At 39.5% G+C, this 25,565-nt stretch overlaps 1 protein-coding gene across 2 annotated transcripts in view; it reads right to left on the bottom strand.

Moving 5' to 3' along the window:
* LOC126293266 (protein draper) overlaps nt 1–25,565 on the bottom strand; it is a 356,553-nt gene that overhangs the window by 49,852 nt on the left and 281,136 nt on the right. The window contains exons 7-10 of one of the 2 annotated variants that reach the window (XM_049986388.1): nt 20,706–20,843; nt 14,875–15,086; nt 13,050–13,216; nt 5,075–5,203 (exon numbers count right to left, since the gene is read on the bottom strand). In XM_049986388.1, the coding sequence (XP_049842345.1) occupies nt 5,075–5,203; nt 13,050–13,216; nt 14,875–15,086; nt 20,706–20,843 (646 nt within the window). The remainder of the gene's footprint in view (nt 1–5,074; nt 5,204–13,049; nt 13,217–14,874; nt 15,087–20,705; nt 20,844–25,565) is intronic. The other variant, XM_049986389.1, reaches the window with a different exon arrangement.

Here is a 25,565-nt window from a genome sequence, read left to right on the forward strand (position 1 = left end):
AACATAATTCCATCTTCTAGTATACACTGTACTGATGGCAACAATATGTAACAATTATGGGTAAGCAGCCATGAAAAGAAAATTAAAATTTAACAGCAAACTGATGACTGGGCATTACTCACATGAAGCATATAAGAACTAAGGTTATATCTTGTCCCTATGTTACCTGTGGAGCAAAAGTTCTGTGTCCCACTTCATAAAACAGTGAACCTAAGGAGTTACCAAAATAGAAAAAGACCCTTTAGAAAACCACCATCAGCAGAACCATGAAACACCTAAGAAATATTAAAAAGAACATGTGGAGAACCACACAGTATGTGAAAGACACCTACATGGGAGCTCAACCACTGCCTTGCTCATATGGCCGAACTGACAAGAAAACTGTAATCAGCTGAGGGGGACAAAAGTATGAGTATGCCCTACATGTAGATGAAAACTAAGTTGCTGCATGCAGCTATGGTAGGTGGAAGGTTTAAAGCTGCAAATGGGAAAACCAAATATGGATACTCAAACTAAGGAGGCAGAGAACATGTACATTTACATACCTGAAGGTGTGCAACCACCATATTAACAATTTGATATAAGATGGACTTTTACAGAATATGAAATTATATTATTCTAATAATGGTTGTAAACAATAAAATAGTGTTCAACCAACAACTGTTCCAGTTTCCTTCAGTTTGTGAATGTGGAGGAGTACACTTGCAGTTGTCATGCGAGAAGAACTTCCTGTTTTCTACTCAACACAGCTTCGAGAAATTCTCCACTTTCAGTTGAACATCTTTTATTTAGCAATGTATTATTCCATCTGTCTCTACCAATTCAAGTTCCTCCTCTTTGTGAGTGTGTTGCAACTAGCAGGAAAGAAAGGTTAGTGTTTAATGTTTTGTCAATGGTGAGATCATACGAGATGGAGCACCAGCTCAGATAGGTGAAGGAAACCAGCTGCCTCCTCTTCATAGAGAGTGTTCCAGTACATGCTTTAAGTGGTTTCCATAAACCATGGGAAACCAAAAGCTTGATGTCCACACAGAGATCTGAACTGTTTTCTCCTAAACACAAAACACAAGTGCTAACCAATGTACAGTTGTGCTCCATGCCTTCTAGAATAAAGAATAATCCAAAGAAATGCTTTAGACATAGCCAGGAAGAATCTTTCCTCTGTAGATGAAGACAATGTTCTGGTTTTGGACTCCTAGTCTGATAAACTAGTTTATCTTTCTGGAAGTTTTCCAAAACCTTGTCTGCATGCCTATCAGCTGCTCATCACTTCCCCTATGCAGTGAACAAAAAGGCATAAAATGAATCTGCAAATGCCCAAAAACAGAGGGATCATAAAAAAAATTATGACATAAATATATTTTAAGATGCATACAAAAGGATTTCAAAATGTAAATTACAAACGTTATCCCACACTAAGACCATTGTACAAAACCAGCAGTGGAGCATTGTCAGAGGAGACTACATGTTCTGGGTTTCCTGAGACACAGTTCCACTACAGTACAGATAATGGGTGCACCACAGTGTGTGGGTTAGATGGCGTTCCAACTTGAAACATTCTCCAAAGGTGAAGTATGTGGGGCTCCAGAAGGTATGTGTGGTGAAACAGACACTGGGTCACGACTGTTGTATTGAAGAACATGCTCTCCAACAGGATATTACATGTTGCCAGTATACACTCTCTATCTGTGCACATTCATTGTAACTGATTACTTGGTGACAGACATACTGATGCATAACGCCAAACCACATCTATACAAAAGATGGTACACAAAATGTGTCAATTCACAGGTGGTTCCTCCTTTGATAGTATATGTTTTACCAGTTACAGAGCTCATCTAGGGACAAGTCTGACACCAGGGACTTTCTCAGGAGCAGGATCCACAGGATAGGGAAATGGCTGCTGAAGGAGCCGAGGGTCTCCTCACAGATTTGCAGAGATTTGGGAGTGGGGAAGGGAGGGGGAGGGTTGGGAGGTGGGGCAGGGACGAAAAACTATTCTGAGTGTGGTGGGCAGAGTAGCAGATCGAATGGACCTCATTTCTGGGTATGATTTTAAGAAATCATAGCCTTGTGAAAGTAGCTTCTTTGACAAGACTATGACTTCCTAAAATCATGGCGTGAAATGAGGCCCATCCTGTCCCACACTTTGCCCACCACACCCAGAATAGCTTTTCATCCTCCGTCACAGCAATCCAATCTGCATAATACCCTGGTGGCCACTGTATTCCTTCTGCACCCATTTCCCTACCCTATGTCTCCTACTCCTACGACCATCCCCACTGTAAGACTTGTCCTATGCACTCTCCCTCCGACCACCATCTATACCAGGAACATAACTGGCAAAAAAATGCTATTAAAGGAAGAGCCACCTGTGAAGCAACACACGTCCTGTACCAGCTGTTATGTAAACACTGTTCAGCTGTGCCAGTACACATGCCATCTGGGTTCTTCCCGATAACATCACGTTATTAGAACTCCACAGGTAGAAACTGGTGTTACATCTTTGACTCCTGCCACCCACGTGGTCTAAATTTATGATAATTTCCTTGGTCTCAGCATTTCTTCTCAGTAGTTGTTCCTTTCTTCGCTCCCTTTTAGTTTTCTGTATAATTAAGTTTCTAACCTGCCTATTCCCCCCCATGACTCCCCCACTCCTGGCAACCTGTCTATCATGTATTACACACTTGGATTTCTGCTCTTATTAACTCTTTCACAATGTTTTCGCACAATCTCTATCTTTTTTATTATATTATCTTCCACTTTTCAGCTCTCAGGCTTTCAAATCTCATCCAGTGCAGTCCTCAACAATCAATCATTCTCATCCCATCCGGTAACTCTCCCCTGACACGGGGTTCTGCATAACTTTTCTATAACTCTCCCCATTTTCTAAACCTCACCATTTCTTTTCCCTCGTCCCTGTTCCTTTTGCTTCAACCCTTCTGCCAGAAGACACAGCCCTGTGGCTCCTTAAGCTTGCACATTTCCATAATTTTTATATGTGGTTTCTCCTGCCATTGTTTGGCGAGTGGATTTTTATCCATCCGGTTATACTGTACTACTGCTGAGTGAGGTTTCAATGATGATAATATACCAATGCTTTGTTTTCTTGAAAAGTCTTATCTACATTATGGCCCCAGTTATCCCAACACTGACTCCAAACCTGCCCTCGCAGCTTTGCTTTCACCAGTAGTGAAGGCAAGTTGTGAGTCATGCTTGGATAGCTCAGTGAATAGAGCACTTGTCAACAAAAGGCAAAGATTCCAGGTAGAAGTGCTGGTCTGGCACACAATTTTAATCTGCCAAGAAGTTTCAAACTGGCACACACTACATTGTATAGCTTTGATGTTTCACATACAACAGTAAACCACAAGGCAATAGGAAACTAACACTCTATACAGCTGACTACTGTCTAAAAAATGTCGCAGTATTACTGGTAATGACAGGTTACTGTAATTATTTAGATTTAATTCAATAGCTACAATTTTATTTATGACAGTAAGTAAAAGAGCATTATTTAAATGGAAAAGCTAAATGCGTTCCACACAAGCAACTACACAATTATATAGATTATTTGTGTTAGATGTCTGTTGGTCCACTGTTGTTATTTCTGGTCCACAGAATCACAATATATGTTATCATGTTCAAGTAAATGTCTAAGGGTAACATAAGACCTAATGATTTGAACATCTGGCAGCTACTAGACAATTTGATCTAAGGATAATTTCAATCAATATACTAATGATGAATCCAGGATAGAATGTAAATATCATAATGGGATTAGATCAATACTCAATGAAGTGGTAAAGCGGAGGGCAACAAACTAAGCATGAACAAAGATGGATTATGAGATGAGGTAACAAATTGCCATGGAAAGAGCATGGCGAGTGCATATGTGTGTTGGAGGGAGGGAGGGAGAGGGAGAGGGAGAGGGAGAGGGAGAGGGAAAATTTAACCTTTTCAGGCTTCTAATAGTGTATTACACAATCTATATTTTTAATAAAGAACGAGTCATTTCAGCATACTGGCAAATATAAATTTGAAGACAGTTAACACTTTCAGTTAATAACTTGAATATTTTGCATCAGAGAGATGAAGTTCGTAGTAGTATTTGACATTAACAAGTTTAAAGTTGTAGACCAAACAGTGTCACAAGAAGTCTGTTAAAAAATGTTTAAGTATGGTACAACTAATTGTTAAAACAACTACTACCAATGTAAGAAATACATTAATTGTTGAAAGACAGATTTACAGTTGTGATCACAGAGCTCATTAGTGTCTTAGGCTCAGTGTATTTATGTATTTGTTCGACGGGGTATCATATATTGTTCACTTAAGAGTGATTTTATTTGTTATTTTTATAATGTCCGAAGTAATATGAAGCAGAAATATTTCATGTCTAGACTCATGCACCACGATCCCATGACTGAAAAATCACCCTCTGAATGAACTAAGTTAACTATACAATATTTGTTTTGAGTTTATAATGTGACACTCTGCAAATAATGTTAATGAACTAAATAAGCAGTTAACATTGTTAAAAAGTGCTCCCATTTTCACAGTTATTTAATTTAAAAAAAATGTGTACACGATATTGTTCACATACATTACAGCGCTTAATTCAGGTGTGTGTGTGTGTGTGTGTGTGTGTGTGTGTGTGTGTGTGTGTGTGTGTGTGTGTGTGTGTGTGTGTGTGTTTGTTTTGTTAACTCTCTGGGAGAAGAACTTTGTCCCAAACCTCTTCTAGCCATTGCTCTTTTCTAAGAAATTTGTCTGTTGCCCACTGCCTTTAATGTTTAATGATTGTAATCTGTCCCCATACAGATATTCATTCATCCAATCCTTTATTCACATACAATTAGCAATGAAGAAGATAGTTCTTTTCTAGTCAGCATTCTCATGTAAGGGACTACGGATGTTCCTAATTTACGGAGCTCGCACATACAAGGGTTCAAAAATTAGATGTTCTAAACAGGACTGACATTTTTAGAAGCAGCCGAAAGTTCACATAAGTATCACTCTAATTTGGTACTAAGAGCCATGGTGTTGAAACAACTTCTAGCAACAAACTTGCCTGGCGTGCAGATGCAACGACCATTTTCTGGTAAGCATGTGGCACCATTCTTGCAGTTGCAGCGATGTGCACAGTCCTCACCAAAAGTGCCAACAGGGCAGTGTTCACTGCAATTGGCCCCCCTAAACCCTATGACACAAAAAAAAAACAAAAAAACTAAAAACAAAAAATAATGACGCTAATTACTACCTGTTATTAAAGGCACTTTGGAGCAGCCTCAGTAGCAGAGACGTGTCTTGTGAATGCATAATCCGATTTTTAAAATAAAAACAAAATTAAATTAACTGGAGATTGTCTCTCTTCTATACAGGCAGCGACACGTGTCCAAGGCCTTTAACGTAAGTAACGGAACACTAATCATGTGAGTAAATCTATCAGTCTTACAGAAGGATATCTTATTGACTTGTCCCCTTTTATTTACAGGATATGAAGATTAGCGCCTGGGCATAAATTTCCTAAAGCATCTCAAAACACTTCCAAGAAATTGTCTTTGAAGATTTTGAGCACTGTCAATACAAGAAAATTTGATGTTCTTAACAGATCCATCTGCAGCTGCATGTATAGTGTTCTTGTCTTGTAGTCACAAGGTTGCTGGTTTCATTCTTGCTCAACACACTGTTTTACCTGTTATTTGAATTATTTATTTATTTACTGTCAAATTGAGATGGCTATTAATAAACGTGGAATCATAATTTTGTAATAAAATAATGCCCTTTTTCAACTTCCAATCACATGAAAATGCGAGTATCCACAGTAAATTAAAATTTGATCAAAATATGTAAAACATCAAATAGGAACAATTTTTTTTTATTTCTAGAGATTACAAATAACAAACACAATATCAGAGCCAGTATTATTGATATATCAAGGGTATTCAAAAAATGTGTCACCTGTGGCAACAGGCGGTAGTAGTGGCTCGAACTAGAAGAAAAGTTTCTATAATCATATATCTGGAAACCAATATCTGTTGACACATGGGTCAATCAGTCCTCTCATTCCCATCTGCCCTGTAAGTAGAAGAAGATAATGTAGGCAGTGTTGCATGTGGTTCCCATGCATCCTGACACATCCTTCTGCCAATCTGCCCAATGAATTTCAGTAACACCCGACTCCATTTGGATTGCATCACACGCATTTGTCATACATTCCTGTAATGCCTGCACATTGTTAATAGGTTTGGCATACACTAATGCCTCTAAATGTCCCCACAGCCAGAAATCCAATGGACTCTGGTCCGGTGAATGAGTAGACCACACTGCTGAGCCTTTTTCATCAATCCATCACCTGTGAATAATTGTGGTGAGGTACTGTTTCACAATCCATAGAAATGGAGCCCTGCCCCATCTATATAAAGGGATTTTCTCTGCCTTGGACTGGGTGTTTGTGTTCTTATCATTTCATCATCATTTGTGAAAGTATGAAGTTTGGACTGTTTACAGATTGGGACTTTGTACGGGCACTGACGACTGCGCAGTTGAGTGCCCCGCAAACCAAACATCATCATCACCAAAAATCATCACCACCATCATCATCATCTATATAAATAAAAATATAAATGTTCATTTGTTCAAAATTTCATGTCTCCAAAACTTCGTGACTGACTGCTTTGGAATTTTGACACAAACTTGCATTCTAATATAGGTATGTTTTTAGGTTCCTTATAATGTTGAGATTTTTGCAACATTTTCCTATTATTAAATTAATAAAACATTATATATTACATATATTAGATACACAAAAACAAATGCATATTCCAATGCAACATTGTGTCAAAATTTTAAAGCCTTTGGTCAAAAACTTTTGGACATCTGCGATTAGGAACATTTACAGTTTCTGTAAGTACAAACATAGAAAATGTTACCAAAAATTAGGATGTATGTTCAAATCCCACACATATTAGAAACATGTACTTTCTCTTTTCTTTCTTTTCCATTTAAGCACAGTGAGCTACAGCAAAGTGTGGCCAGCTACAGATAGTAGTGCATAAACTGCCGTCACCATATTCCTGCAAGAGTAGGTATTCTCCAAAATTGTCAGTAATTCCTTGTGCAAAAACCAGTGATATACAGCATCTGTTAATCTGCTAGATAAAGAACGTGGCCTAATGAGTGTCACTGACAATTCCTGCCTCTAAAATGATACGGAAGTGATCCTGATACTTCAATTCCACAACTGCTCACAGATTGGCTTCTACCCACACAGGCCTATTGTGATAATTTACTATGCCTTCTCTTGTGAGTCCTGCCCACACCACCAAACAGTACACATAACTCATTGCAAGTAAAATGGCCCATATGTCAACAGGTATCGGTTCTTGGACACACAATAGTACATGGTATTTGTCTTTAGTTTCGAGCAATACTACAACCAGTAGGAATGTGTGCTACTTTTTTTAAACATCATGTAGATTTTTCTTATCTTACAATAGGAAAATTTGCATTTTTGTACATTTTGATTATTATGAATACTCACATTTTCATGCAATCAATAATTAAAAATAAAATATTATTTTATTTGAAAAATTTTGTTCAGTATTTGTTAATCAACATTTCAAGTTGTTGATAAATACAGAATTCAAATAAAAGAGAAAAATGTTATGTCTCATCAGAACTGAACAGGCAATCTCATGATTAGAAGACAAAGATGCTACACACACATCTTTGAGCAGCTCTGTTGAAAAGCTCTAAGTTTTTTGTATTTAATAATGCTCTGGGATCTTCAAAGGTCATATTTTTTAGGTTCCTTTCTATCGTACTACTTTAGGAAATTGAAGAGCAGGCACTGGCCTCCAAATCCTGTAAAAAAATTGAAGAGGTCCAGTCCATAATGGCCCCTCGTAACTCTTATTATGTCTTAGTACAAAAATAAAATCTGTAACACCAGCAGCTTTTACATTCATGAAAAGCTCATGCTGAAAATGATACAAAATAACACAAAAAGCCAGACCAAAAGTCACAGGGTGAAACGGCGAAAGCAAGAATGGAAATTTGAAATGAGCCTGTACCACAAGACAGTCGCAAATCCTTCCTTGATAAGTAAGACCATATGAAGCCAATTTGCTTTAGCTCATGCAGAAGTTCATATTGCTGCCATTCCCCTGATTTTTACTCCTTGGTAAGTTAGAATCCTTGCTGTGCCACACAGGAAAAGACAGTCACACCTCTTTCGTATCTAGATCAATAGTATTGATGTTGTTTACTACATATTACTGAAACTGACAGATTGCTACTAAATTCAAACTATAAATCTTCACCAAGAGTCAATTCTATTGACCATGAAAACATCATAAATCTATGTTTAAACCCATTGCCTGAACTTTAATTTACAAGATGTTTATGTTAATAGAAATAAATTAAATATACTGCTGATTTTTGCAGTTCCCACAGTGTTATGTCACAAATGGATAGTGGAAAGCCTTCAGAATGTATGAACATAATCTCTTAAACATTTTTCCTTGGGTTTATGCAGATATTTACATTAAAAATAAATGAAAATGAAAATCAAGATACAGATACAGTTACTTGTTCTGTATGGATGTATAAGTATGAAGTTTTATTTGGTTTGCTCAGAGTCCATCTTTAGCCATGTTTTTGGGAGTATTATCGCATTTTTCAAATTGAAAATTGACCTATTCTCATCCCCTCAAGCAGTTGTGTAACTGTAACACTACTGTCTAATCACAAAATTGCAACAGCTGCCAACAGAACAAGCATTTGTCATTCTGATGATATGTATAATGACAAAAAACACACACACACACACACACACACACACACACACACACACACACACACACACACACACACACACACACACACACACTCTCTCTCTCTCTCTACATGCCATGCATTTGTAGCCCATGCAGTGTTTTAACATGCATACCTTTAGTTATCATGCACTGTCCAAAAAGGATTTTCCTTGCTATTGGTGTCAATTTAATTAGTTCTGAACATGCCTTAACTAAGAGTTTCAAACAATGCATGTTATATTATACCATTTCTTCATGTAAAGCTTTGAATATACACAATGATTACCTACTAACACAAAAAAGTCTTAATTGCATTCATGCACAAGTTTCATTTGATACACTTTTCTAAGAGAGAGCACAAAGCTTGCACTTTCAGTAATGTTGCGACTTGCAATATGTCAGAAACATGAAAATATTTTAATGTTGTTTATCAAAACCATTTGAAATATAGTCCAAGTGGCTAGAAGAAAGCTTATAAGCTGAAAACTGCAGTGTGTGGAACTGACAATTAATATCAATACAGTTGCAGTGTTTTGACAGTTCATGTTAAGAGAAAAAGCCAGAAACAGTTCTCCTAAAGCATTTGCAGTAGTAAAAATACATTTCTATGATGGAAAACTTTCTCAAGATATCTGCTGTATGCCTAGTTAATTCTTGTATGGATTTTATTTCAATCTTTGAGATACAAAAAAAAATGTTGTTTTCAATCAAATAATGCACAAATAGAATCTAAAGGGTGCAAGATTAGAAGACTCAGGCAAGCAAAAAACATAGCCAATATGTGTTTCTTTCTGTCAAGCAAGTGGTTCCCCCCCCCCCTCCCCCCACTGAGGTGAGGGACATATTAAGTATTATAAAATCCGATATAATAGCTAACACACATGTGAAAAACACAATCAGAGAGAATCGACAGTCACAAACATGCTGAACAGGAAGAATTTGTTCAAATGTTAACAGTTGACACACTTTGTTTTTGTAACAGATGAAAGCTTGAAGAATACTGGATGCAACATAAAACAAATTACAAATTAGAAAGTAAATATATTACCAATTAATCATCTTACTCTACCACAATGTCAGAAAATTTATTTGTAAACCGTTTGCAACTACTGCATTAATTTCACTGTCATGGCTGGATGAATTACAGCATCTAATTAAATCAAATTTGCTGCTGAAACTTTGTATCTCAATAGCTGTTGAGGTTTAACATATTCCTTCATGTGAAATGTACTTGCAATTTGTTAAAAGTTAACAACAACACAGTAATAAACTACTACTATAAGACTGAATCAATCACTCATTTATCCTTTAGAAAAGAATCTTTGAACAGAGACTACAACCAGAGAAAATAAACGAGGGAGGATTGGAAAATAAAGCACAATAATTTTTTTCTGCCCTGGTACTGCAGCTGAAATGCTGAAATTTCACAACAATGTATTCTAAAGTTTACGCTACACTGAGTGTTTTGTTTTCATGCGCAGCTCTTGTGAGAGAAGCCTGAACTAAAAAACAAAAATGGCGTGCATGTTACTGTTGTCCATTTGTGAAGAGCAGCAAAGTGTAGCTCAATATTTGTGAGCCAAATGGCACAAACAATGTAAAATCCATAGGGGCACGCATGGGATGTACAGTGACGACTGAATGGACCATAGCAATGTCTGCAGGTGGTCTGCTTTCTTTCATCATTCTTCAACATTCCAGCTGCTCTACCAGGGGAGGAAAAATTATTATGTGCTACTTTATAATCCTACCTCAATGAAAAAACTTATTCTTAATCATTTCTCATTGACACACACATTAACAGAAAATAAAAATCACCTTATCTTTCAGAAGAGGAAAGGAGATGAGATTTTTGTGAGAGGTAAATCAACGACAAAATGCTGGCAGTTGAGATATATAAAAATATTACCAATTACAAGTGAAAAATAAGTCTGTCAATAAGTTATGGATATGCCAGGGATAACTACAAACAACCAGTATAGGGGGAGAGAGAGAGAGAGAGAGAGAGAGAGAGAGAGAGAGAGAGAGAGAGAGAGAAATAAAAATCAATGATCAATTGGTATGAGAAGAGGACTGGGATTATTAAACATTGCTGACAAAAACATCACCAGCAACGGAAAAAATAAACCAACAGTAAATGGTGATTGCAGAGAGAGACCAAAGCATGGTGTTACAACACATCATACAAGAAAGAGAGAAGCGGAAATGGAATAAAATGTAAAATTGTGTGATCGAAAAAGCAGTTACTATAATGGAGCTTACACTTCATCTCAGATGAACTAAACTAAGTTCCATTGATAGCTACAATGGAGAGGTATCTGTCGAGACACAACACTAATCTCAAGTACCTGAAGAGGGGCAGCAGTCTTTTCAGCAGTTGCAGGTGCTACTGTCTGGGTGATTGACTGCTCTGGCTTCATAACATTAGAAAGCAGGCCCTGTTACATCATTACTCCTAATGGCTGAAAGCTAGAGGATACTACAAAATTGTAGTTTTGAAAATATGTAATCCTACTGTATGATTTTATGACAATTCGTCCTTTTGTTTAAAATATTCTTGAGTTAAGAAAGTCTGTTATTAGGATCTCCAGATGTGGTCTGCTCAGAAGCATGTTGTCATATTCAAAACTTGAGTCTGTAAATCCCTTGTACTACTCTGGAAGCAGCTGAGACAAAATCATTTGCAAAGCGGCAGCCAATTCTGGTCTGTCTGTGGGTGCAGAAGTCACGGCACAGAGCCTGTATTTGACGACATCCCAGATGAAGTTCAAGTTAGGCTCCAAGGTGGCCATCTCATTCTCTGGACCTCCCCTGTATGTTGCTGGAACCGTTCCCCAGTGACGTGGGAGTGATGTGGTGGCACGTTATCATCTTGAAAGACTGCAGAACCGCCAGGATGTTGGAAGGCCAAAAATGAGTGGATATGGTCCCCAACCAGCTCAACATACCATGGGACATCCAAAGTTCCTTCCAGAACAACTAGGAGCGTCTTCCATACCAGAAAAATGCACCTGAGACCATCACAGAGACATCACCATCTCAGACCACATCTACTTGGAAGGCAGGATCAGTAGATTCGTGTGGGTTTGCACCATATACGATGCCTCCCATTGGCATGGTACAGATTAAATCGTGATTCATTCAACTGTATCACATTACGCATTTGCTCCAGTGTACGTCCCTAGCAGTTGGCGACAAATGCAAGCCACTAGGTCCAATGACGTCGGGTTAACAGTGGCACCCGTGTGCAGCACTGGCTCCTATACCCCACGGAACCCGTATGCCTATGGGTTGTCCACTGGGAGACACACCTAGCATGTGCAGTGCTGATTTGAGCTGTGATTTGTTGCACTGTTGTCCTTCTGTCACTACTGAAGATTCACCTTAGACATCGCCGGTCACGGTCACTGACGGGGGCTGGAAGGCCAGTAGTTCATCTGTTGTGGACTGTGGCATCATAATTCAATCATTCACGATACACCCTGCACGTGGTTGAACCAGTGAAGCCAAATTCCTGCACCACTGTCAAAATCAAAATTCCCATCCTTGAGGCACCGCACATTATACCCATTCGAAAGCCATCAGCTCACAGTGATGTTGCATGTTACACAAATCATTTGCACAACCACTTCTCAGAAGTGTCCTATACAACTGCAGCTGGCACAGAGGGAGTGTGGTATGAAAACAACACACCTGCGTCATCTCATGATATTTGTTAAGTCAGTGTAGTATAGACAAGGAGATAACAGACACATTTAAAATGTTTCCAGAATGAGATTTTCACTCTGCAGTGGAGTGTGTGCTGGTATGAAACTTCCTGGCAGATTAAAACTGTGTCCCGGTCTGGTACGCACTTTGAATCTGCCAGGAAGTTTCACATTTAAAATGTAATGCTGTAGAAGAAAGCTACAAATCAGATATGCAGTTAATGAAGAGGAAATGAATAGGATCACCGAGAAAAGAAGCTACGGACTAAAAGATGGGAACTGTCGATAGGACGCATTCTGACGGGAAAAGGAGGTTAGGCTCATCTCGGCAGATAACGCGCTAAGAGCCGATTACAAGCTTCCACCCCTGGCGTACTCTGCTCAGGAGCCGTGGAAAGGTGTGCAACCTGTACTCTGATGGCTGGTGCAATTAGAACATCCAGAACACGAATGTAAGCTCGCCAGAGGTGAGAACACCAAGAGAAGTGTGCTCCGACAGCCGGCCGGCACCCGTACAGACCTGCGGCACAGATGCACGTCCCGTTGACGGGGGAGCACTGGGCGTCATTCTGGCAGTCGCACTGCTTGTCGCAACCCTTCCCGTACGTGTAGAGTGGGCACGGCCTCGAGCAGGTCACGCCGTCCCAGCCTGCCTTGCAGTCGCACGCTCCCGTCCACGGGTGGCACCTGCGCAAGTGTTACCAGCTGCCACAACCGAACGACACTACAATAACGTATTTCCGTAAAATGAAAAAGAAATAGCAGTTGGTAAATTATGAGACATAACTGCTGACCTGTACAAAGGTAATGTCACCAAGAAAAATATCTTTCAATGTCAACAGATTTGTAAAAAAGCAACAGTGACAATGTTATCTTATTTTTCATAGCTGGGAGGAGAGAGAGGAAAAAGGATGGGGGTTACAAAAATCTGGAGGATTACATTTTGGGGAATTTCCTGTGTGTTTTATACTGAAATTTCTGTACATTGTTCATCTTTAAATGAATGAATGGATGTTAAAATCAACTGTACAGTATAATTTAATATCAACTGAAAGGAACAAAACCATGCAAATATCCCAGAAAGTTCTGTTATTTATACATGGATGACACTCCATTGTATATCCCATCACTTGTTATGTGTGTCACCATTCTGTTTGAGGCACTCCCTGGAAAAAGTGTGACAGACAGAGCCAGTCGGCATAAATTCCGTCACACAGGTAATGTTTCATTAACCTCCAGTGACTTAATGATCCATCAAAAAGTAGGTAATGTACCAGTTTTTTTTTTATTATTTCTAACAAACAAAACCATCATGCTCTACATTCTGGAGGAAATAATAACAAGAAAATGAAATCTTCAGAAATCTAGATGTAGCATTACAATGTGTGTGTGTGTGTGTGTGCGTGCGGGTGCGCGCGTGCGCGGGCGTGTGTGAAGGGGGAGTGGGTGAGTGGATGGAGACGCTAGGGGAGGGGGAACAGGATGGGGAGTGGGGACAGCAGGGGGAGGGGCTGAGAGATGGGAAAAAGGTTAGGGGAGGGGGAGAGGCTAGGGACAAGGGAGGGGCTGGGAGAGAGGTGTAGAGGCAGAGGGAGGGGGGAGAGGGGAGGTTGGGGAATGTGGGGGAGGAGGAGAGGTACTGGAGAAGGAGAGGTTGTGGAGAAGGAGAGGTTGTGGAGCGGGCAGGGGCTAGAGCAGATGTGGTAGCAGGAGGAGTGGGAGTAGCTTAGGAGAGGGGGCAGAGAATGAGGGGAGTCTTTAGGTGCAAAATGTTTAGGTAGTGGGAGAAGTAGGGGGATGGGGAAGATGCTGGAAGATGAGGAGAGGATGAGGGGAAGCATTGGGTGGAAAATGTTGAGGGAGGGTGAGAAGTTAGGGGAGGGGAAGAGTCTGGAGGAGAAGGAGAAGTCGGGAGAGTGTGGGAGAGAGGAAGGGTGTGGGGAGGAGAGAGTGTATGGGGAGGAGGGAGAGGGTGGGGAATGAGATGGTGGGGAAGAAGGGGAGGGAGAGAGGTTGGGGAAGGGAAGAGGGTGGGGAGGGTGTTGGAGACAGGACACGTTGGAGGGTACAGGTTGGGGGACGAGAGAGGGTGGGGGGAAGGGGAGAGTGTGGGGGGAGAGAAGAGAGAAGATGGGAGAGAAGAGGGGGTAGGAAGGAGGAATGGATGAGGAGGGAGAGATGAGGAGCAGGAAAAAAAATTGAGTTTTGTTCACTCGAGGAAAAATCCTTTCAAAATTTGTTTATTAATCACATTATGCCTCCACAAACCAAACTGTTTGTCAATACTTCTAAATAAAGACTACTGCAGTCAACACCATATAACCTTCAGAAACACACTGACTTACATGTCAGTGTTGTGGGGGTCACATTCGCAGACGCTCTTGCATCCCGGCCCAAACAGCCCGTCAGGACACGCGCGCTGGGAGCAGTCGGCGCCCTTCCAACCGTCCGTGCACTCACAGGAGCCGTCGACAGCCGAGCACTGTGCGCCATTCTTGCAGGTGCAGTTTTGGGAACAGTTGGCTCCAAACTTCCCCGCTGGGCAGGTCTCCAGGCACTGCGAGATATCAGTTCAATGTGAGGTGTGCAGAGAAGTTCCAAAAAGTGGCAATGTGATACATTTACCTTATACTGTTGATAAATTATAGAACATAGGGAATTCAGGAATTACATAACACACTTTGTCCCACATTAATGCTGCAGAACAAGAAGTGAATACATTTTCCAACTTTCCTTGGATACAGTTCTGCTGCTGCATAGGTAACAAGTGTGCCAGTGTGATTGTGCTGCTGCAGGAAATATAGTACAAAGCTGAAGTATGTGGGACAGTATGATTTCTTTGGGCAAAACATATGAACTGCACACAGATTCTCCATCAAATTCTCACAATATATGGAGCAAATACGAAGTTGTGTCCATATGCAGTGGAGTGGTACCAACACTTGGACGAAGGCCATACAGATAAGGGTGATGCCAATACGAAAGTCCAGATCGTGTACTGTGTGATTTAAATTTTTTTTCTGTATGCTGAAAGAACGTAAGGAGGGTGAAAGGGTGTTCCAATGATGAGGACATTCACACAGAGGTTCTCGAATGGCTCGGTGATAGAGGAGCATATTTCTGTCGTCAAAGTAGAAACGATTCGTAAAATGTTCCACTCTTTGTTTACAGACTTGTAACTACACTGAAAAATAGTGTCATTTATCTGTGTCAACTTGAATTGCACTGCACCATTCAACAGAAGTTACTTCACCAACCAACATAATGTGTAACTTACTTTTTGAAGACCCTTACAATAAATGAAGTACTCAACCTCGAGTGGCTAAAGGCGAATAAAAATTATTTTAAAATACAGAGATGTGTGTGTTCTACCACCAACCGAGGTCATTTCTCCCTCTAAAACTTCGCACTTTGTATTTATGTACAACCAATGTTGAAGCTTAACAAATCTCGAGACAACAGAACCACAAGTTGCTGGATAACAAACTACTGGTTAACAGACAATTTTTGACTAACAGGTTCACAGGACTCATTATGAGGTAGTATTTCCACAGGAAGCTAAACATTTAATTAAACCAGAAGCTAAACATTTAATTCCTCCAGTATGTGGTAGCACATGCAGTATTTATAAACTCAAATTTTCTAAGATAGGAGCTGATGTCTCATTGTATGTTTGTCCCTTGTCTGTCATCGAAAATCGGATATGAAGTCTCAGTGGAGTGACTAAAATATAGTGAAATGGAGCACCTCATACTACAAATCTGGATAGTGTCACCACTGTGGCTTTTGATATCTGATTACTGCAGTGCAGATAAACTAAAAATAATGTAGGAAGTTCACATGCCGCCCTTTTCAAATTTGTATTCTGTTCCACTGGATTACGTTTTAATCTCTTCACATTCACACTTTGAAGACAAATATGGGAAGAAGACCCAACATTCGGACTCTACAAAGCAGCTGAAGAAACAGCTGACCACACTTTGAGCTGTTGCAAAAAGATCGTTCGGAGTGATTATGAGCAGAGGCACAATGCTGCGGCATGAATGAGCCAATGGCTTTTTTTTTTTTTTTACCAAAATTAGCATGAGCTGGTGATGATGAACTAGTAGGACCACAAACCAGAAAAAGCTGTCAAAAACAAACTTGACAAATTACTGTCAGACTTCCCACTCCAGGCAGATCAAATGCTACAACACAATACATCAGACTCCATGACTGTGGAGAAAAAGGAAGTGTCCTTCACTGACATTTCCATCCCAGGTGATAGCAAAATCAACATGAGACAACTTGAAAACTTGCCATATACAAGGAATTGAACAGTAAACTGTAGTGACATGTAAACAAGTGAAAGCAGTCCGAGTGGTTTTCAGCACACTGAGAGCAGTGACAAAAGATCTTAGTCTGCATTTGAAATGGATTGATATTACTGAAATATCCTTCTACCCATTGCCGAAGGTCACTTTACTGGGATCTGCACAAATTATTTGCTGAAACAGCACACAATCCTAGACACTTCGGAAGTTTCCAATTAGTGACAGAATACAAAATACAGCATCATGAACTCATATCCTGTATTTACTGTTGTTGTTATGACAACGACAACAACAGAACAACAACAACAGCAGCAGCAATAACAACAATAATAATCATCATCACTAAATAACAGCAGTAAGGTCACCACCACCAATCTGAAATCTATTGCTTTATTATTATTATTATTATTATTATTATTATTATTATTATTATTATTATTACAACATTATGAAAAGGATAGGTCCTACACACACACACACACACACACACACACACACACACACACACACACACACACACACAGTGTAGCGTGGTCTATTTACACCATATGGTGAGTAGCAACTACCCTTTTCATAATATTGTTACCATCCATCCTGGATTTTCCATTGTTTTATTATTATTATTACTATTACTATTACTATTACTGCTGCTATTAGTATTATACAGGGTGGCATATATAAAAGTAGCCCAATCAAGTTTAAAGGAACTGTAATACAAGGTGTTCATAAAGTCCCTTTGCAGCTTCAAAATTTTATAACAACGGTACTTGTTGAAATATTTTAACAAATTTCTTTTATTTTAATCACTGTTTACTAAAGTTTTTATATATACTACAATTTTGTGTTTCAGATACTCTGTTGATGGAAGGAACTGAACCTCTATAAAATGGCCACTCCTCAAGAGAAGGCACGATATGTGTCCTGGTTTATTGAGACAAAATCAGATGTTCAGACTCAACAAAACTTCAGAACGAAGTATGGAAGAGATTCACCATCACACCCTTCAATTCGTGCATGGCTCAAAAAATTTATGGAGACAGGGACAGTGTTGGATAAAGGGAGGAGCGGGCGACCAAGCACATCCGAGGAAAACATCGACTGCTTTTTAAACGTCTTCACTCGTTCACCTACAAAGTCCATCCGCAATGCTGCCGGACAGTTGCAACTACCAATTTCAACTGTGCATAAGGTCCTCCACAAGAACTTATGGTTGTACGCTTACAAAGTGCAACTGTTACAGACACTTGAGTCAAATGACAAGCCAAAACAGACAGAGTTTGCACTCAACATGATGGACTACCTTTTGGAGGATGAAGCATTCCTCAAGTGAGTTCGTTTCAGTGACGAAGCAACTTTTCATGTTTCTGGGACATTAAACAGACACAGTGTGAGAATCTGGGGATCTGAACACCCCCATGTGACTAGGGAGCTTCACCAGGATAGTTGAAAAGTGAACGCGTGCTGTGGAATCATGTGCAACCAAATTGGTCCATTTTTCTTCAACGAGTCAACAATTACTGCATATGTTTGCCTCTACCTTCTGACCGAATATGTAGCATCACAACTGATTGACTTACAACCAACTATCATATTCCTGCAAAATGGTGCACCACCACATTGGGGACTGCATGTTCGTCAGTTCCTCAACGAAAAACATTTCCAGGCAGATGTATTGGGAGGGACGGGCCAATTCCTTGGTCATCGCATTCACCAGATATCACTCCCTTGGACCTCTTTTTATGGGGCTATGTAAAAGACATCATGTATCAAACACAGATAAGGGAGATTGCTGACTTGAAGCAAAGGATTCGTAATGCCATTGCCTCCATTGATGGGTCTAAGCTATAGTGAACATGGCAAGAAATAGAGTACCGTCTTGATGTGCTTCATGCAACTAAAGGTGCCCATATAGAAGTCAATTAAACTCTGTCAAAAACACTTTTATAAACACTGATTAGAATAAAAGAAATGTTGTTAAAATATTTGAACAACTACCGTTGCAATAAAATTTTGAAGTTGTAAAGGGACTTTATGAACACCCTGTAGAACTGCAGAAACAAAGAGCTGAAATTGGTGTACCACTTACTTACAATTTAAAAAAAAAATTATAGAAAATGTTGAAAGTTACCCCCTGAAACATTATACATCTGGGCACGTGTAAGCACGTTCAGATACATCTGGCATAAAATTCGGATATTGGTGACGGCAACTTCATGGCTGATGCTGTCTTTCAGTTCCTGTATTGTGTGTGGATTTGTTTCATAGACTCCACTCATCAAGGGTCCCCAAAGCTAGATATTACATGTTGTTAGATGTGGGGAACATGGTGGCCATACATGTTTGCTGACAGTTTGTACCTCAATGAAGACATCATGGACTCATTGCACAGATACCTTAAAATGTGGCACATTGCCCCATATTGATGGAAGAAGCAGTACTGTATTTCATATTCAGTGACATAAGCACAAAATGTACTGAAAATTTTCATATATTCATCCTCCTGTAATTGCTGCACAGCTGTCACATATAGCTTCAAACTAAGAGTTTTCAATAACCACTGGCAACTCCTCCCATCTTCCTTGCACCTGTGTGGCCAATTCACTCTTTAACTCCTTTGGGCTCTGAATAATTTTTTGAAAAATTTCTGTGATAATTTATGGTGTGCAAACTGAAGGAATTCTTTGTTGTTATTTATGGTGTGCAAACTGAAGGAATTCTTTGTTGTTATACATTTTGCATAAATCTGTAGGCATACCACTTTTTATACAGAGACTGTATTGTCCTCTTTTCTGGTAGTTCTCTGTCAGGATACTTGACCCTGAAAACTTTGCGAGTTTCCTTAATCGAACCTGTTTTCACATAAGATTCTTTCTTCTATTAAGAAAGTCATTTTGCAGATTGCAAATAGAAACGTCTAACTTCACTGATGATGTAAACAAATGCTGAATAAAGAATGTTAACAATTGATTATTGCATAAAACTGTCCATTGTTGTAGCTGTTTACTCTATTTCAAAAATTGGAATATTGCATTCACATTCAAAGTGAAAACTGGCTACTTTAACTGTGCCACCTCTTACATGTGGTGGCTGTTCTGTTCTATATACGCAATGCGTCTTCTTTCGGACATACCCATCAAGGCGTATCTATACAATAATATATGTGGTGTTTGGACATGTCCAAAAGAACAGATATGACATATACACTTGATCAGATATGCCTCAAAGGGCCATGGCTGTTTCAATGCAAATGCATACCATCATTTGTCCCTTGAAGGAATACAGTCAGGCCACAATAAATGGGGAAAATGACTGGGGTAACAACATAAGTTGATGAGCAGCACTTGGGAATTTGAGTAGGCCAAGAAGCCATTCTGGATGGCTGAGGCAGTTATGGCAACTATCCTAGAGAAGCAGAGCATCCACACCCTGTTCCTGGTTTGGCACAAATTTTCAAGTGTAGTTGTTGAATTTTTATTTGATGGAGACACAGACGTAAATTTTTTGAATGATGCTGCTGCCGCTACCATTTGACTATAATAATTTTTTATTTTATTGTTATGTGATCTAGATTTCAATCTTAGATGATTTTCAAGTACAAAACTTATTTACACAGTTATGTCAAAAGACATTGGACTGGTGTGAGTTTTTGTTCTTGAAACTGGCCTAAGGCTGGAATCTGAATCGTATAGCAATAAAATAAAAAATTATTATAGTGAATCAGCATCAGGAGGAGGAAGAGAAGGAGGAGGAGGCTATTGAATTATCTCCACGACAAAAGCAGCTGTGTCACATTGATTTGTGCCTGACAGAGAGAACCATTCACTATAAATAGATGCTTTAACACACATGGGTGTGCGACTCACCCTATCTCCCCTGAAGCCAGGTGCACACTCGCAAGTGCCGGTGATGTGGTGGCAGGAGGCTCCATTGAAGCAGTCGCACCTCTCGCTGCAGTTGTGTCCCCACAGCCCGGCAGGACAGCGGTTGGCACACACTGGACCCTACAGCAATGCCACTCCGATGTACACAGATCTCCGATTGTACACTAACATTCAAAAAATGGCACCTCACATACTGATGATCTGAAAAATAAATACTGGTTAGTGAACTGCATCATGCAGTATGTACTTGTTGCCCTGGGGAGAATGATATTTATTCATGCGGAATTGCGAACATTTCAATGAATTAAGACTTTTATGATTTCTTGAAAGACTAATGTAAAAATGTATAGAAAAAATATTTATCATTCAATGCAGTTGTATTTTAAAAAATATCAATTTATTATGTGGGATTATTCTTTGCTCTACATAAAAAATATTAATAACTGTGAAACAGCTGAATGATCTTATGTAATTTCTTACTCTGGTCTTTATCTTGGATGAACAGCTGAATGTTCTTATGTAATTACTTACTCTGGTCTTGATCTTGGATGAGGAAAGATGTGAGACACACTATAAGTATACTTATATTGCATTTTGGTAAAATGTGTGTGTTTATTTCCTCTTAAAACCTTTATTTATGTACCTTTAGCATCCCTGCTTGTTAGGAAACTAATAACTTAATTTTTTCAGAGTATTGAAATGTGCAATACAGTGTGAGCCTACAACTGATTGTTGTCAGCCATTTGCAGTTTATTTGAATATTGCCAATATTAAATGGCACAGAGCTACGGAAATAGCTTACAAAGTTTGCATTTTAATTGTGTTATTTACTTGCTTGTGTTACCCTTTAAGATACCCAGACACAAATGTGCCAGTAAAACTTTAAATGTTGAAACAAATGGCTGGCCTTCTACACTCCAGTGACGAATCCCTCAACAATTACACCAACAACCTGACCAATGCTTTCGTCTGCCGCAACTATCCTGCAGACCTTGTCCACAAACAGATCTCCCGAGCAATACATTCCTCCCCATTCAACAACAATATTCCTACACCCAGACCACACAGAAGCATCCTCCTTGTCACCCAATATTATCCTGGCCTCGAATACATCAACAAATTACTCCACCATGGACATGACTTTCTCAAGTCAAGGCCTGAAATGAGATCATTCCTTGATAATATTCTCCCCACACCACTCAGAGCTGCCTTTTGTCGCCCCCCCCCCCCCCCAACCTCCGTAACATCCTTGTCAAACCCTACAATATTCCCAGACCACCTTCTCTACCCAACAGTTCCTACCCCTGTAACCGACCCCGCTGCAAAATCACAATCAGCACAGAACTTGGCACACAACAGACATGCAGCCTCTTATGCATTCTTCATTCCCCAATGGATTGTCCTTCAGTGGCCAAGAAAATATATCATCATGTTGGCCATGTTGGACGCATTTTGTAATAATGTTGCTGCAGGCCAGGCACACAATATGTTCGATCCCATTAGCTGGACAGGAAAGGATGACACAGACCTCAAAGCCACAAAAGGGTTAACTGTTTGTGTATTGTATTCCTTGAGGCAGAATTTGGGGACCAAAGCAGCACTGGCCTAAACAAGCATGGAAAGTCACACTCAGGCTGGCCAGTGTAGAGTGTGCACAGAATAATGTGGTCGGTAGATGGGTGGTTGGCAGGGCATGGGTGGGGAGGGCAGTAGTGGTGGGTGTTGTGACCACGCAATGCAGGAGGAATGCTGAGCACTGGAGGGAAAGTGCCATTCTGAATTGAACCCTATGCTCAAAATTTTTTGCAAATATTAAGTTGGGCCCATCTATGCCTGGTTAGTACATAAAAAGATTTCTGCTGAAAATGCAATGAAAGCAGCAATTTATTTTCACCTAGCATGTTAACCATTTGTAACTTTCACAGAAGCATCATGAATGGCAAATTTTGAGCAAAAACTACATTTCTCTTGTTGCCATGTTCTCATTTGCTTCTTTTACCAAAACACAGCAGAGTTTACACAATGGCGGCTCACTAACATGTTGTGCAGACGCAAGTGCAAGAAAGTTCTAAAATGGTGGTTTATTAAGTGAGGAAGTGAGGAGAAGTAAGGTAAATAGCTTACAAAAAGAAGCACATGCTCACTACAAAAATAAATGTGTGATGTCTTCATTTACGTTGTCTCAAAACCCACAGCATTTCTTGTTTTACCAGCTATCAATGGACATTAAAAATTGCATTATTTTAACCAAAACGTCTGTAATTAGAGGAATAACACAGTAGATAGTGAAGTTTTGTATAATAATCATGTGACAAAATACTCTCCTCTTTTCACGCTATCACCTGTCAAGATCCTGTCTCGATCTTTCAAATGGATTATGAGATATGAGAAATGAGAAATGTTATAGGTATTTCATTCTGACTTTATTGCTGGCATGTACAATTGCTAATGAGTGTGATAAATAAAATCAGTTTTTTTGAGACTGGTGACAGGTAGAGACCTCCACCCAAGTCTAAAGAAAAATTCAATATATTAGCTAAACTCCGTATGCACTAATATATTATGAAATATGTACCAAATGCAAAATCATGGTGACCCCTACTTTTCATTGCAAACTTTTTCAAATTTCATGCAGTGTCTTATTCCCGTGCAAATATCACAATAACTATGACCTCTAATGAAATGACAGGCAAATCATCTTGAATCTGACATACAAAGCTGTAAGTAAATCAATTTTATTTTATTTTATTTTATTTTTTTTTTTTTTTTACCAAACGGTTTCTTGCTCGAGAAAGCTTGCAGGAAGTGTGCATCGATTTTGTTGTTGCAGACCAACTACTAATTTCATCACAGATTTGTTTTTGCCATCACTGATACTAGCATTATAATATGAAATGTTGTTTACATTTAATGAATGACATTCAAGACTGTTGTGTGTCAAAGCACGTATACCAATAGTACTCTCATCTGCTTGTTCCAAAAAAACTAACAGTTTATTTCCGGTGCCAACACAAGGTTCTACCTGAATGCTACTGGAAACAAATTTCTGTTCTTGTAATTCCATACATCTGATGCCCCTCCAAGAAAGGAAAGGTCGTTGTACCTAAATGCGTTACTATCCACATCAGAATCCACAAATATGCTCTCTGCAAGTTTATCTGCACAGCCTGTGCTACTGTAACTGAAGGTGTGTTTTGCTGTGTGATACGCCATTACTCACTAACTCACTGACTGACTGCAGCCTTCTCAGACTCCCCACTGGGAGGACTACCGTGTGCCCCCGTTAGCTGAGTGGTCAGTGCAGCGGAATGCCACGCCAAGGGGCCCAGGTTCGATTCCTGGCTGGGGCAGGAATTACTGGGTGTTGTGTTGTCCTCGTCATCATTTCATCACCATCTCCGACGCAAAGGTCACCCAATGTGGCATCGAATGCAATAAATACTTGCCCTCCACAGTCAAACTTCCTCAAATGGGGGACTCCTGGCTCACAATGCCGTACGCTCGTTTCCATTCCAGGGGGACTACCACTTCGGCACTGAAAACAGCTGGGTATTTTAGCCGATGTATTAATTCTCCTAACTCTGTTCTTGTGTCCTTCAGTTTTGGTGTGCTGCTGATTGTCTGTATTACTACGATGTGCAATGCTGAACTCACACTTGCAAAGGGAGCAACAGGCTTTATAGTTGTTTCCTTCCCAGGATTAACTCATAAATGAGTTCCTTCCCACTTGTCTTCATACATACATAAGTACTTCCTTTATTTTTAAGCAGTTTTGGGCCCATCCTCATTGCATTACTCTGATTAGGCAGAAGAAAAACTAATAAGACTGCATTATAATAAGAAACAACAAGAAAAATGCCATCACAACTCGCTGCCAGACTCAGAGCTCTGACAAGCATGCCTCCATCCTTGCTACACTCCCTGTTTTCCTTTCCCTGTTGCTTCATAACCTGGATTGTGAGTAACTAAATCCACTTTGCCTTCTTCTCTTTCTTTCCCCTCTCTCCTCCCTGATGAAGGAACATTTATTCCAAAAGCTAGGAACATAAATTTTCGATTGTTTTTTATTTTTTGTGTATCTATCGGCTGTACAGAGCTGAGGTAAGTACTGGCCAGCCCCTCTATCTCTTTGTTAGTATTTGTTTCATATTGATATCACTTTGCCACATCAATTAACCGATGTTGTAAGAATCATCCAGAAATTAGATTTGAAAATATGTGGCAGATTAAACTGTTAATCGGTCTCATTTTCTCAGGGACAAGAGATATTATCTCCCTGATAAAATAACAAAGGGGGAAGGGGTTTGGCTTAAAAAAAAAATCGAAAGAATATAGGTGTTCCAGTACAATATGGGAGACGTGGCAACCCTATATGTACCTGCATGTTTAATAAAGATTGTAACTGCAACAATTACTAACACTTGTGACACAGAAACAGTACAAAACAGACTGAAGAATAGCTCACTCATCATCAGATATAGAAATAAATTTGGGTGTGGCCCAGGAAAGTATGTTGCGACCCTTGCTGTTCATGTTATATATTAAATAACCTTGTAGACAATATTAGTAGTAACCTCAAGACTTTTTGCAAATTGTGCAGTTGTCCAAAAGAAGGTGCATAAATATTCAGTCAGATCTCAATATGATTTCAAAGTGGTGAAAAAACTGGAAATTTGCTTTTATTGTTCAGAAATATAGAATTGTGCACTTCACAAAATGAAAACACTTAGTATCCTACGACAGTAATACCAATGAGTCACTGTCAGAATCAGCCAACTCATACAAATACCTAAGTGTAATACTTTACAGAGATATGAAATCAAATGATCACACAGGCTCAGT

The sequence above is a fragment of the Schistocerca gregaria genome, chromosome 10 (genome assembly GCF_023897955.1).
Source record: "Schistocerca gregaria isolate iqSchGreg1 chromosome 10, iqSchGreg1.2, whole genome shotgun sequence".
In the NCBI taxonomy this organism is placed as follows: domain Eukaryota; kingdom Metazoa; phylum Arthropoda; class Insecta; order Orthoptera; family Acrididae; genus Schistocerca; species Schistocerca gregaria.